General features: G+C 44.5%; 2 protein-coding genes across 9 annotated transcripts in view; one reads left to right on the plus strand and one right to left on the minus strand.

Annotated features, from left to right (window-relative positions):
- The window catches only part of LOC117364850 (hydroxycarboxylic acid receptor 1-like), a 206,749-nt gene that overhangs the window by 185,330 nt on the left and 6,147 nt on the right, over positions 1–15,272 (plus strand). The window contains exon 3 of one of the 6 annotated variants that reach the window (XM_033954535.1): positions 9,003–9,062. The exons of the other annotated variants lie outside the window; for them this stretch is intronic. The gene's annotated coding sequence lies outside the window, so the exon portion shown is untranslated. The remainder of the gene's footprint in view (positions 1–9,002; positions 9,063–15,272) is intronic. 6 annotated transcript variants of the gene reach the window in all.
- The window catches only part of KNTC1 (kinetochore associated 1), a 262,047-nt gene that overhangs the window by 94,040 nt on the left and 152,735 nt on the right, over positions 1–15,272 (minus strand). For all 3 annotated transcript variants that reach the window (XM_033954527.1, XM_033954525.1, XM_033954526.1), the window contains 4 exons: positions 8,621–8,749; positions 4,420–4,536; positions 3,883–3,992; positions 1,634–1,838 (listed from right to left, as the gene is read on the minus strand). In XM_033954527.1, coding sequence (XP_033810418.1) covers positions 1,634–1,838; positions 3,883–3,992; positions 4,420–4,536; positions 8,621–8,749 — 561 coding nt within the window. The remainder of the gene's footprint in view (positions 1–1,633; positions 1,839–3,882; positions 3,993–4,419; positions 4,537–8,620; positions 8,750–15,272) is intronic.

The raw sequence follows: 15,272 nt of genomic DNA on the forward strand, positions 1-15,272 counted from the left end.
TGCAGAAAGGCACCCTCTGGAACCAGGGGGTGCCGGCAAGGAGTCATTGGGCAGGGCGGGCAGTGAGGGAAACTGTGGCGGCATTCCCAGCTGCCCGGTGGGCCCCCTGAAAGGACTGCATACGCTGAAACGGCCCCAGGAAGCCCCCAAGGCTGGAAAGGAAGTGGCCCCTCAACCAGGGCGGAGCCTGCGGAAATCACGCATGTGCCCCCGAGCAGTGCCACCTCGCACCAACGGCCTAGCTCTGTCTTCAGGCAAATGAGGCACCTTAGAATCAGTTAGAGTCCAAACCAACCTGTCCAACTCTTCACCAAACAAGAAAGACCCTTAAAGGGAAATCTCAACAGTTTTAGAGCTTTAGAGGCCACATCCACCGACCCTGCCCTAAGCCACAAGGTACAACGGGCGGCCACCCTGAAAACCATAGACTTGGCCGAAGTTCGCAACAGCTCATACAAGGCAACTGAGCTTGAATAGGCCAGCTGCGAATGCCTTGCAGCTGGATTAAAATAAGCACTTTTCTCCTTGCAAAAGTGCTCATTGCTCCAGATGCAACCTAGCTAGAATAAAAGTGTCGATTAGTAGAAAAAGACAATAAAACACAGTAAATTTAAAGGGAAAGAGCCCTTTAGACCGGCACAACCTCAGGATTTTTTTTCTTTTCAGAACAGACTCCACGGATCTCAAAGCTAAAGGCCTGTCTGGTATCGGTGGCCAGGCTGCCAGCTGAGGCACCTCTACAAAAACTTGGGGAGATGGAGGAAAGGGGGGGGGAGGGACCCAGCACTAGATCCGCCGGATTTGACACCCCCCCAAGTTCGGACAGATCTCCAAACAGGACCCATCCAAGCTCCGTCCTGCAAAAGAAAGGGAACCAGGAGTCCTAACACAAATTCCAACAGCCCTAACAGAGGGAGCCAAATTGTCTTACCACACCTGCTGGAGACAGAAAAGACTGGGATGGTAGAGGGAGCCTCAGCTAATTTACTACAACCAAGTTTTGGTCTCAGTCTCCACTTGCTGGTCATAGGGCTCCTTTTACTAAGGTACACTAGCGTTTTTAGCGCACACAGGATTTTAGCGCACGCTAAACCCGTGCTACGCTTCTAGAACTAATGCCAGCTATTCCACGCATTAAGGCCCTAACGCACCTTTGTAAAAGGAGCCCATAGTGAGGTATTACCCATCAGTAAGAACTGTACCGGTCTACCAGGCGACCCAGAAAATGGTATTAAACAAAATAATTCAGCTGACAAATATATGAAGCATATCAGTTTATATATACTACAAACGTACAGTATATTAAATGACATTTGATAATTATTTTAGATGCTTAAAATAAAATCATTACACAACAAAGCAATAAGGTGAGCATGCAAACTTATAAGGACTTGATAGGCTTAAGAGTGAACAACTGGAGCTGTTCCCTGTGACTCTGGGCAAGTCACTTAGCCCTTCATTGCCCCAGGTACAACAGTTAGATTGTGAGTCTCCTGGGACAGATAGGGAAAATACTTAAGAGCACCTGGTTACTATTCAGTATATTGTAAATCACTTTGGGTGAATCTTTTCATGAAAAACAGGGGTTAATAAATCCCAATAAATAATAAATTTTGCCTTGAAAGTTTTCTACCTTGTTCAGAATTCCGCTGAGACCAATGACCAGCTCTTGTGTGTTTTGCAGTAAAGGAATGATTTCTACTGCTTTGGCTAGGAGTCTGGAGTCAGGCAATTGTGCAGCAGAAGAATCACCTTCACCGTGCTTCATCTTAGCTCTTTGGAGCAGAAGAGTCTCAATATATTGCTGGAGAGCTGCATCACTATTCAGTGCATAAGTGCTAAAACAGACAAATGGAATTTTATGAAGCCTGGATACACTATCCAATCTTTTATTATTTGAGTCAATATTGAACACCACCAGCAGTACTAAGCCAAATGCATAAATTTTGGCCAGCCAAATCTAATGCCTGTCCACATTCTATCTTTTTAAAGCAGAAGGTAAGGGACATTTGAGGAGCAGGGACAAATTTATCCATGGAGCAGCAATATTTTGTTTGTATTGTTTTATGTATACTTGTTTTATTATTGCTATAATTATTCTGTAAGCAACTTTAGAACTTTGGCAGTAAATGAAATATCACATTTATTTATTTATTTAAAGAACTTATCTGCTTATCTCCTAAGTGGCTTACAAGTAAACATATGCAGTAAAGGTCGAAGTTTACAATACATTTTACCCTATTTTTCGCTCCATAAGACACACTTTTTTCCCCCCCAAAAAAGTGGGTGGAAATAAGAGTGCATTTTTGGAGTGAATACCTAACCTTATTTTAATTCTGGCACCCTCCCTCGCTGGACGCGGCTGCCTCCGAGTCTTCTCTTGCAGAGAGCGGCGCAAAAGGCTGTATTTTTATTATGCATGTTTACATTGTGATCCACTTTGGGAAAAGCGGGTTATAAATAATAAAACAACAACAACATAGTCCACTCCAGCTAATACCAGCTCTGGCAGGAGTCCAGCCTCCGCCATTCCGGACTTTGTAACCTAGAATGACAGGCACATGTCACGAAGGAGACAACAGCTGCAGTCTTAATTTTTAATGCTAGGGCTTCAAACTGACTCCTGAGGACCGTATCCACTCTGCGGCCCTGTGGATCCTTTAAAACTATGCTATCTTCATTTGGCAGGAAGTGAGTATGGTACTTGGGCCACCAAGGAATCCACCTTTGGCACAGCAAACATCTGCTGGAACTCTTGATCCAAGGGATACAGTTTAACCATGGTTTTAGCAACCTCAGGGAGCTTTCAGGGGAATCTTAGGGCTCTGTGACTAGGATCCTCATGTCCGAGTGTCACAGAAAAGACATGGGCTGAGCCCAGACCCTGCTCAGAAGAAAACTCTGGGAGGATGGGGTTTATGGAGAGTCTGTCTTCAGTTTCCAAAGAGACTTGGTAATGAGCTTCAGCAAAGCGGAGGACTTAAAAAGTCAGCGAACGGTGGGATTGTCTGCCTGGTCAACAGCTGAGATCACCTCCTGGTCCTCCAAATTGGAGGCTGCAACTCCTATCAGGGAAGCCTCACTTTGGGAGCCTCATCCTCTGAATCTAGGATATGCTCTGCTCTCAGGAAAGAAGTGCTTTTGAGGGGCCTGTGCACTGGCCTGTTCGCTAACGGACCCGACCAGCAGAGTTCTGCCTTGCGCAAAAGACTGCCAAAGGAGGTAAAGGCCTGAGAGGGCAATTCTCCTTGCCCCTAAGAGTGAAGAAAATGCATTTTCTTAGGCTGCGAAGCCTCTACGCCCTTAAGGTGCACAGGGATACTGTTCCGGGGCTCCAGAAAGTGTTTCATCTGCACCGATAGGACCATCTACCTTTCTCCAACCCTAGAGGCCTGTGGAGGGTCTAAGATGAAGCTCCCGCTCCTCCATCCTGTGCTGCTTGACATGTGGTATAAGGGCGCTCTTCAGCCACCCATCCAGTGCAAATAAGACATGATTATAGGGGTATTAGGGTCTTAGAACTCCATTCCTATCAGTTTTGAGGAAAAACGAGGTGTTTTAAAGGTTTGAGAACTTAGATAAAAAATCAGGAAATCAAAGATGGCCATGACAGAAGCGTTTTAGTGCCAAAATCTGCTTCAGAGCTGAACAAAAACTTCATAAAATAGGATTTTAGGGAAGGGGGTACCACGGACTTACTGCAAAAAAGTCAAAACATAGTAGTCAGGACCCCCCTCAATTTTCCCCATAGACTGTCACAGCCTGTACTCACAAACCATGTGGTAGGAAAATGGTGCTGCAGCCTGCTTCTGCTCCTTTAAAGTGTATATAAATAAAGATGGAATATAGGAAATACAATCTCTTTTCAGCTTTAAGTATTACCTGCAAAAGTTCAATATATTCTCTGTATCTACATTTGGATTCTGTACAAGAGTTCTGACGAGTTCTTTTTTCCTTCCTGAAGGTTGCCTAAATACAGATTGGAAAGAAATCTAAAAAAAAAAAAAATATAAATCAAAACCAAATTTAACACCACAGATGTTGAGCAGTTTTGCATTCAATCACTACTTTTTTACATGTTCAGAATATTCAAACAGGGATAGTATATTTCAAAGTCATTTACCGAGATAAATGCGTGCTTAGATAAGAGGGAATGGCACAATTCCCAGTGGAATTCGCTAAGAGCCTCTCTTCAGCTTGCCAACAGGTGTCCTTACTAGAGACCACGTACAAGCTATCGTAATTTACTTGGAGAAGTTGGCTTTGCAGCAGTCTAGGCTAGCCTGAAGAGTATGGATTTGAAAGAGAACTTACTGGAGATTTTAATCAGGAATCTAGTTCATATACTGCTATTACTGAACTTTCAGCTAGCTCAAGAAATTGATAAAGTGCTTATTAAAAGAACTGAAAAATACTTACACCAAATTCGCTGAGTCTTATGCCCCATTCTGCATCAGTGATTATATCTCTAAACTTCTGGTTTTCTTCTGCATCACTGTACAGATTGGCTAACTGGGCTCCAACCTTAGCAACCGCCTACAGCAAATGTGTAAATTAGGTACTGATCAATAAACTTTGAAAATCTCTCTCGTCTTTTAAGCCAAAGAATAAATGTCAAACATTTTAAGGATATGTTTCTAGCCTTTTCTCATGATGTATGTTGGTCAAAGAGCTTCCTCATTTGTTTTTTGAAAGCATCTCCTTCAAAATTAATATAAGGACTAGTTCTAGTAAACTGATAATTTTTGGCCTAAATATTCCCCCCCAAACCCCAACAACCCTTACAGAACTGAACACTTAAAGCTTTAAAAAAAAATGTCAAAAGATTATGGGTAAATTTTATCCATCCACTGCACTGGACCTCATCTCACTCACATCCAAACAGATAAATTTATACATATACTCGGAGAAGGGATGAAGTAAGGTCTAGGGGCTGTCCTAAAAAGTAAAATATCAGGTCCAACTCAAATGGATAAGTGGCAGCATACTTAAAGGTATGGCGCTTTTGAATACATGAACAAACTAACGTACCACAGCTCAGTAATCAGGCCTCTTATATCCAAATGTAAAAATCAAAAGTTAGACCAAATAGACAGAAAATATAATTGTTAAAAATGAGATAGCTGCTAGTATTTTATAGGTAAGACTCAATAAAAGAATTAGAAGTTTGTATAAGCTTGATTGGTTCTTTGCTTCAAACAGTCCACAGATATCTTTAACAGAGCATAACAGAAGTGTAAAATGTTACAAGGGTGGGGCAATTACTCATGATTAGCACAGGCTGACATTGTTTATCTTAGGTTATCTGCTACAGGACCATTATATGCAATAGGCTTGTAGTAGATACATGTAAGAATAGCAATAGCATGCACCAACAGTTAGGAAAAGACCCCTAATTAATGATTAAATCTTTCATTTTGTCCATTTAACTGTCTAATATTAGCTAGCAATATCTACTGTAGTAAACCAGGCTTGTGGCTGAAATTGAGCTTTCAGAGGTATAACTTGGTGTAGGGTATGGTGGGGTGGGGGTTGGCATCTCCCATTTATTGCAGGTGATAATGCCAAATTGGTCATCCTATCCCCACTGCCAATATCCTTACCCTTTGCTCCTCTTCCTCAAAGTAATCAGGCATATTGAAAAGAGGATAAAGCAATATATAAGTTTCTCTTCTATCAGAGATAGTCTTTCCATTCATTTCAGGGTGAAAAGACTGGAGAATTCCCTGACGGCAAAGAATTTCTGATATTTAAATTTTTCATGCACTGGGTTTATTATCAACAGAAATTTTACTTTTAAATTATTTTTAAGCAGATGTTAAAAATTTTTTAAATCTGAAGAAATGCATTTTTTCTTTGAATAATTTGTATTATGTACCTTCTAGTGCTTGTTTGGAGAATATAGCCAAGTTTGGATTTGATCCCTTAGATTTGACAAAATTTTGGAGTCTTCCACCGATGACTTTTTTTAGTTACATTCTCCAAAGAGTGATAAAATGAAAATACTAAAATTGTTCTTTTTAAATATCTGTTATTCTGTGGTCCATAGATACAGGTTTTGTTGATATGGCAAGGGCCACCCAAACCACAAGAAAGTCCTTTTGTGTTTGAGAGTCAAAATTTTGGCCAAGGATGGAACCCTTTACCTGAGATTAACATGTAAATACTTTATTTCTTTGAATGGTAATCAATATGTCTTCTTAAAGCCTACTTAGTTAGAAAATTTACTTTTGTCTTAGTGATAGTATTTATTTATTGAGATTTATTAACCACCTTTTCATGAAGAGATTCACCCAAAGTGGTTTACAGGCTCACAATCTAACTATAACTGAGGCAATGGCAAGTTAAGTGACTTACCCAGAGTCACAAAGAGCAGGCTGGGATTGAACTTGTAGCCTCAGTAACTACGTAACTACGGTAACTGTATTTAGATTATTTTGTCCTCGATACTTCGTTTGATCTACCGGTTAATGTTATAGTTTATAAGAATGAACATGTGATTTCTGTTCTTGTTGCTGAATTCATACTCACTAACTCTAGATTAAAAGTTATACGGTTGTTTATAAGAATGAACAGTTTTTTTCTTTTGATGTTTTTGGTTGGAGGGTGTGTGAATGATGCGTGAGTTCTCCTATGTCCATTTTTGTTTCCATTCTAAAAAACACTGATAAGTTCCCAGAAAAAGATACATTAAAATAAGAAGTGAAAACAAAGGCCCCTACAGATGAGAACATAAGAATAGCCTAACTGGGTCAGTCCAATGGTCCATCATGCCCAGTAGCCCATTCTCATGGTAGCCAATCCAGGTCACTAAATACCTGGTCAAAACCCAAAGAATAACAACATTCCATGCTACCGATCCAGGGCAAGCAGACGCTTCCTCCATGTCTTAATAACAGACTATGGACTTTTCCTCCAGGAATTTGTCCAAACCTTTTTAAAACCAGCAACGCTATCTGCTTTTACCATAACATAAATCTTTCATTCCAAACAGAGACCTTGCTAGATGTCAAATACAGAAAGAACAAGGTACCGTAACTTCACAAGGACTTAGCTGTGCAGGAATACCTATACTTATACCATATACCTAGTGCAAAAATGTGCAAAGGTCTGTTTTTTTCTTTCCATCACTACATAGCCTACGGTAATGCCACACAAGCAGCGCTGTTACAAATATATTCTGAAGGTCAATGCTAAGGTTAACAAAGTTTCCTTCCTTGGACCACAAGGAGATACTGACAAACCACTGAAAGAGATCCCAGGAACAACACCCAAAGACCCACTCAGTGTGTGAACCAGTTGAGTGGAGTGGACTAGGGGGGTGGAAATGGACCCGGAGTTTTCTCAGCAGAATTTCCCAGACCACCTCTTCCTCTCAACACATTGACACGCTAGTGGGTTTATTTTATAGCTTTTTCACCCCCTTCGGTCTACCTGTCCCCCTTGAAGGTCTGCCTGTCCCCCCTTGAAGGTCTGCCTGTCCCCCTTTAAGTCCTGTCCCCCCTTGATGTCCTGTCCCCCCTTGAAGGTCTGCCTGTCCCCCTTGAAGTCCTGTCCCCCCTTGAAGTCCTGTCCCCCCTTGAAGGTCTGCCTGTCCCCCTTGAAGTCCTGTCCCCCCTTGAAGTCCTGTCCCCCCTTGAAGGTCTGCCTGTCCCCCTTGAAGTCCTGTCCCCCCTTGAAGTCCTGTCACCCCTTGAAGGTCTGCCTGTCCCCCTTGAAGTCCTGTCCCCCCTTGAAGTCCTGTCCCCCCTTTAAGTCCTGTCCCCATCCTGAAAGCCTGATGCCCCCCCCGAAGCCCGATTCATCACCCGGAAGGACCGCTCGCACCCCCACCCGAAGGACCGCTCGCACCCCCACAGCCTCCCCCCTCCCCCATGGAGAAGCTGTCTACCTTGTTTTCGGATGCCAGCGAGCCCAGCTGTTTCCTCTGCCGGCGGTCCTGCCCCTTCTCTGAGCCCTGCTGCGCTGCTTCCTCTTCCGGCGGTCTCGCCCTTTCTCTGATGTCAGAGAAAGGGCGGGACCGCCGGAAGAGAAAGCAGCGCAGCACAGGGCTCTGAGAAGGGGCAGGACCGCCGGCAGAGGAAGCAGCTGGACTGGCATCCGGAAACAAGGTAGACAGCTTCTCAATGGGGGAGGGTGGAGGCTGTGGGAGTGCGAGAGGTCCTTCGGGTGGGGGTGCGAGCGGTCCTTTGGGGTGGGAGTGCGAGCGCTCCTTCCGGTTGATGAATCGGGCGTCGGGGGGGAAACTATGTAAAAAAAATTTTGTACAACGCGCTCACGCGTATAACACGCAAGGGTATGCGCGGTTCGTAAAAACCACGTATAACGCCCGCGTTATATGCGAGAAAATACGGTATTTGCATGGGCAGGCCCAAGGAATGTGCGGGCATGCCTGAGAAAGGGACTTATATCACTGCACCTTCCTCCTAACTTTTAAATAGTAAGATTTTAAAGGATTTTACATCCCTAGAAGAGCAGCAAAATCAACTGTACATCCAGGCGCAACCGTCTCCAGTGATACTGAAGACTTAACTCAGCCTCCGTGCATTACCTTCTTCTGTACCATGGATATTTTAGATTATCTATCTGTTAAATTGCAGAAAAGTGGCCCCAAACCTACCAGAATTTTTCTATAATTCTGCCATGTGTTGCTTATGATATTCCAAAACTTCTCAAACACATCTTTCTTTGGTAATAGGGTGCAATACCCTAGTGCCAGACCATGATCCACCACACGACAATTAAACATCTGTATAAAATAATGCAACCATAGTTAGTTGTAATGTCTTAGGATAACTTCATATAACAATTAAAATTGTAGGAACATTTTGCATTTGATTTGAATCAACACAGTCTTCTAATTGCATCAAAAACTGCTGTACTGCAAACAGTAAGGCAACCCTAACTGCAGTGGTCTTGCATAGATGCAGGTCAAATTTAAATGAATCAAAGTATCCCAGCAGACCTTCTGTTTACCCTTCTTGTATTTCTTTTTATTACAGAGTTTTCTTCTACTCCTTTCAGTTCTTGATGAATCAAAGCTGGAACTGGGGACTGGCATTGTGAGCTTTCATTTACTACTACTTCCTTCCTTCCTAAGTTATATTCCCTCTTCATTCACTTGTTTAAGTCATTGAAGCCAGCTCTCAGCAGGAGCTATGTACCTCATTTTAGAACCTGATAATTGTGAGCAATATATCCAACAATTAAGTGGTAATTTGATAAAGGATTTTCTGCAGTTATGATCAATTTTACGCAGAAAAGACCTTTTATAATATTTGTCACTGTTTATGCCGGAATTTCATGAGGCATACCGTATTTTCGCGGATATAACGCGCGCGTTATACGTGATTTTACGTACCGCGCATACCCCTCGCGCGTTATATGCCTGAGCGCGGTATACAAAAGTTTTTAAACATAGTTCCCACCCCGCCCGACGCCCGATTCACCCCCCCAGCAGGACCGCTCGCACCCCCACCCCGAACGACCGCTCGCACGCGCTCCCACCCGCACCCGCATCCACGATCGGAGCAAGAGGGAGCCCAAGCCCTCTTGCCCGGCCGACTCCCCGACGTCCGATACATCCCCCCCCCGGCAGGACCACTCGCACCCTCACCCCGAAGGACCGCCGACTCCCCAACAATATCGGGCCAGGAGGGAGCCCAAACCCTCCTGGCCACGGCGACCCCCTAACCCCACCCCGCACTACATTACGGGCAGGAGGGATCCCAGGCCCTCCTGCCCTCGACGCAACCCCCCCTCCCTCCAACGACCGCCCCCCCCCAAGAACCTCCGCCCGTCCCCCAGCCGACCCGCGACCCCCCTGGCCGACCCCCATGACACCCCCACCCGCCTTCCCCGTACCTTTGTGTAGTTGGGCCAGAAGGGAGCCCAAACCCTCCTGGCCACGGCGACCCCCTAACCCCACCCCGCACTACATTACGGGCAGGAGGAATCCCAGGCCCTCCTGCCCTCGACGCAAACCCCCCTCCCCCCCAGCCGACCCGCGACCCCCCCACCCCCCTTCCCCGTACCTTTGGAAGTTGGCCGGACAGACGGGAGCCAAACCCGCCTGTCCGGCAGGCAGCCAACGAAGGAATGAGGCCGGATTGGCCCATCCGTCCTAAAGCTCCGCCTACTGGTGGGGCCTAAGGCGCGTGGGCCAATCAGAATAGGCCCTGGAGCCTTAGGTCCCACCTGGGGGCGCGGCCTGAGGCACATGGGCCAAACCCGACCATGTGTCTCAGGCCGCGCCCCCAGGTGGGACCTAAGGCTCCAGGGCCTATTCTGATTGGCCCACGCGCCTTAGGCCCCACCAGTAGGCGGAGCTTTAGGACGGATGGGCCAATCCGGCCTCATTCCTTCGTTGGCTGCCTGCCGGACAGGCGGGTTTGGCTCCCGTCTGTCCGGCCAACTTCCAAAGGTACGGGGAAGGCGGGTGGGGGGGTCGTGGGGGTCGGCCAGGGGGGTCGCGGGTCGGCTGGGGGGGAGGGGGGTTTGCGTCGAGGGCAGGAGGGCCTGGGATCCCTCCTGCCCGTAATGTAGTGCGGGGTGGGGTTAGGGGGTCGCCGTGGCCAGGAGGGTTTGGGCTCCCTTCTGGCCCAACTACACAAAGGTACGGGGAAGGCGGGTGGGGGTGTCGTGGGGGTCGGCCAGGGGGGTCGCGGGTTGGCTGGGGGACGGGCGGAGGTTCTTGGGGGGGGGCGGTCGTTGGGGGGAGGGGGTTTGCGTCGAGGGCAGGAGGGCCTGGGATCCCTCCTGCCCGTAATGTAGTGCGGGGTGGGGTTAGGGGGTCGCCGTGGCCAGGAGGGTTTGGGCTCCCTCCTGGCCCGATATTGTTGGGGAGTCGGCGGTCCTTCGGGGTGAGGGTGTGAGTGGTCCTGCCGGGGGGGGGGGATGTATCGGACGTCGGGGGGGGCATCAGGCTTTCAGGATGGGGACAGACCTTCAAGGGGGGACAGGACTTCAAGGGAGGACAGTGCACGGAAGTCAGGGGGGGTGAACGGAGAGTCGGGACAGCGCACGGAAAGTCAGGGCGGGCGAAAGGAGAGTCGGGCAGCATGCGCGTTATATGCCTGAGCGCGGTATAGAAAAGTTTTTGTACATATCATCGTGATTTCTGCGCGCTATACCCCTGTGCGCGTTTTACAATGGTGCGCGTTATATCCGCGAAAATACGGTAGTCTGGGTGGAGAAGAGGTGATATACGTGTGTATTTTCTAAAACAAGCATGTGTGAATATACTCACGGTTATGCGGTTTAAAAATCCGCTGTTTTGTTATGTTATACTCTACACACATGTACACTTACATCAACATCAGAGCAAGTGTAAATGCATGCAGCAGCCATATGCATGCTTCTGGTTCTGGGATGCCAATTTTATAAAGGCACCTAAGGGCCTATATTGCCTTTATAAAATAGGCTTAGAAAAGTTCCTTTTGGGACATCTCAAGTAGGCACCATGCTATAAAATTACCCAAGTCAGCCGTATTCATTCGTAATCCTCAAGGGCGACAAATGAATTAGGTTTTCAGGATATCCATGAGACAAATTAGTATGAGTATCACCTCCCTTGTATGCTAGTTCTCTCCTACATATTTCATTAAGAATACATTAAAAACCTGACCCATTTGCAACTGTCAAGGGCTGGGAAGGAATACTACTGTTTTAAGTGTCCCCACTAGAACTCTCATCCCTTCTTTCCCTTCCCCCAGTGATCATGGAAGCCACTTTTGCAGAATTCCAAATCTCCCAGCCCCTGCTGTCCTAGAATGGAGCAAGCCTGAATTTAGAATTGAATCTAGCACTACCACTGAGTCACAGGGTCAGCTCTATCATTTTCTAATCTTGCCCCAAGTATCACATCGGGGTCACTTTTATAGCATGCCATAGTGAGTCATGTATAATTAGAAAGAGTAACAAAGAGCTGACGGACCCTTTTCTTGCATCCCTTTATTTAAAATTTAGTTTGTTTATAATTCTATTACATCTACATATTATTAAACTGTCTGCTACTGTGCAAGAGTAGAAAGTAAACAATATTTTCAATTCCACCAAAACAGCCTTACAATAAAATACAATATAGTTTTTTTAATATTCTGAAGCTATCTTGTATAAATGTTCAACGCAGAGTATATATCTAAGAAACTAGAACATCTCTAAAAATTACAAAGTGAGGGTACAATAAGGTATCACACAGTACATTATATAAACATCTTAACACAAATATTTTGCTCCTTGGTAGTAATTTCCTAATTGCTCATGCTTAAAAAATATAGAAAATGTTGTTTATTTCCATAAAACTTTGCTTTTATGATCAGGATAGTCAAATCTCGCAATTTAACTATTTAAAATGTGCAAATGCTGAATTTTACACAAAGATGACCACAGAAGATTTAGAAGTGAGTAGTTTTTCAAGATTTGCGATTATATTGTTAGTCACTTTCACGAATCAGCTCCCAAATGTAATCTCCCATCATGTTCTCATTATATTGTCCTTGGTAGCAGCATTCGAAGTCCAGTATATCCTGGTGGAAATGCTCACCTTGCTCCTTTCTAAGTATGCTCCCATGTTCTCCTTGAATGTCTCAAGATGAGCATCAAAGACAAGGACTTTGAAAGATATCCTACAGCCCATTTTACTGTAATTCTTCAACAGATTCTCAACCAACTCCACATAGTTTTTGGCCTTGTGATTGCCCAGAAAGCTCCGAACCACTGCAACCAAACTGTTCCAAGCCGCTTTCTTCTTCCTAGTTAGCTAATTGGGAAATTCCTTGCACTCCAGGATCTTCTTTATCTGTGTTCTGACGAAGACACCAGCTTTAACCTTTGCCTCAGACAGATTAGGGAAGATATCTTGAAGGTACTTGAAAGTTGCAGACTCCTTATCTAGAGTTCTGACAAATTGTTTCATTAGGTCCAATTTGATGTGCAGTTGTGGCATCAGCACCTTCCGGGGGTCCACCAGTGGTTCCCATTTGACGTTGTTTCTCCCCACAGAGAAATTGGTTCACTGTAGCCACTCCTGCCTCTGTGTCCCTCCTGTCCCAAAGGCAAAGATAGCAGGGAAACTTGGTAAAACTGCCTTGGAGACCAATTAGGAATGCCACCATTTTTAAGTGTCCGATGACTTCTCAGCCTCACTCATCATACTTCAAGGCGCCTAGTAAGGTCTTGATGCAGTTGTAATCCTCTTTGAGGTGCACTGAGTGAGCCAAAGGAATAGACAGGTTCTTGTTATGGAGAAGCATGGCTTTGATGTTCTTGGATGAACTGTCAATGAAGAGATGCTGCTTTTTTGGTTACAGGCGATTCTAATTGCCTCAAACAGACTGGTCACATTATAGCAGAAGCAAAGCCCATCTTGATGGATGAAGGTAGAAAAAACTTGGTGATGTTTCCTTTGATCTGTGACTTGCACAATTTCATTCAAAATGTTCCGTTGTTTGAATCTAGAAGTCAAAAGCTTGGCAGTGGATTTGGTGAGACTAAGACCTCTAATCAAGTCATTAAGGTCTTTTTGGTTTGGATAGTATGGGTTTCTCTCTTCAGCAGCACCACTAATATTGTAAACTGAATCTACAACATCTCCCTCTCTTGCTACTTTCTTCTGAAGGCAGCTGCTCTCTCTTTGGGGGGAGTGGGTATGGACAGCTCAGGGCAATGTAGCACTGGGGTGATGGATGAAGGAATGTCCGGTTATGTGACTGCAGATGCATGCTCGCCAGTTCAACATTTGGAAGGGTCCACCATGCAGTTGCTTAAGTGGTCAGCGAATTCCTGCCAAATTTTAGGGATAGCAAACTTCCTGGCTCTCTTTTCCCCTCTGTACCATCCTATTGAAGAAGAAAATGAAATTGTGGTAAAGAAAACAACAAAATAATTTTACCTATGACTAATGTATATGAGATTCTTGCAACATATTTCATATATGATATATTTTCGAACAATGAAAATTTGAAATTTAAATATTTTTAAAAATTAAACTAAGAAATTGAATAGCAGAAAATTCCACCATCCTAGTGAGAAACAAAATTGTCTTACCTTCCAGAATTTTTGACAGTGCTCCCATGTAAAGCGAGGTGCCCAAGGTTTGTCTTGATCCTCAACAGGCATGCCAAAATATGCCTTGTATGCATCACACAACTTAGCAGATGCTTTTATGGAGTACTTTTCCTTTGTTTTGATAAATTGGCTGCATACATATCAAAAAGCATCTGCTGGATGTTTGCGTCTTAGTAAAAGGGCTCCTAAGTTTATTCAGCTTGGAATCAATCTGGAATGTTTTACAAAAAAGGCAAATTTCAAAACATCAATGTCCTGTCCTAGTCACAAAAGCAACCCAAACTATAGCTATGTGAGGCTGGGTGCTGTTTTAGGAGTCACGGCCCAAGAAAAGGATCTAGGTGTCATTGTTGAGGATACGTTGAAACCCTCAGCTTAATGTGTGGTGGCAGCTAAGAAAGCAAATAGAATGTTAGGAATTATCAGGAAAGGAATGGAAAACAAAGGTGAAAATTTATAATGTTCTGTGGTACGACCACACTTTGAATACTGTATGCACTTTTATTTGCCGTATCTCAAAAAAGATATAGCGGAATTAGAAAAAGTATAGAGAAGGGCGATGAAAATGATAAAAGGTTTGGGATGACTTTCCTATGAGGAAAGGTTAAATCAGCTAGGGCTCTTTAGCTTGGAGAAGAGATGGCTCAGGGGTGATATGATAGAGATCTATAAAATATAGAGTGCAGTGGAAAGGGTAGATGTGAATCGCTTGTTCACTCTTTCCAAAAATACTAGGACTAGGGGACATGTGATGAAGCTACTACGTAGTAGATTTAAAACAAACCAGAAAAATATTTCTTCATACAACATGTAATTAAACTTTGGAATTCACTGCCGGAGGATGTGGTGAAATTAGTTAGCTTAGTGGGGTTTAAAAAAGGCTTGGATAATTTCCTAAAAGAGAAGGCCATAGGCCATTATTGAAATGGCTTGGGGAAATCCACCGCTTATTCCTAGAATGAAATCTGTTTTACTACTTGAGATCTAGCTAGGTACTTGTGACCTGAGTTGGCCACTGTTGGAAACAGGATACTGAACTTGATGAACCTTTGGTCTATCTCATTATGGCAATTCTTATGTTCTTATGTAACATCAGATATAGTCAATCTTCTCTCCAAACCATGCACCATAATCATATGCTTACGTGAACACAAACCAAGTTATCTATGTCATGAACCCTAATTAAATAATGTAATCCCTGGATA

Source organism: Geotrypetes seraphini, chromosome 8, assembly GCF_902459505.1.
Source record: "Geotrypetes seraphini chromosome 8, aGeoSer1.1, whole genome shotgun sequence".
Taxonomy (NCBI): Eukaryota; Metazoa; Chordata; class Amphibia; order Gymnophiona; family Dermophiidae; genus Geotrypetes; species Geotrypetes seraphini.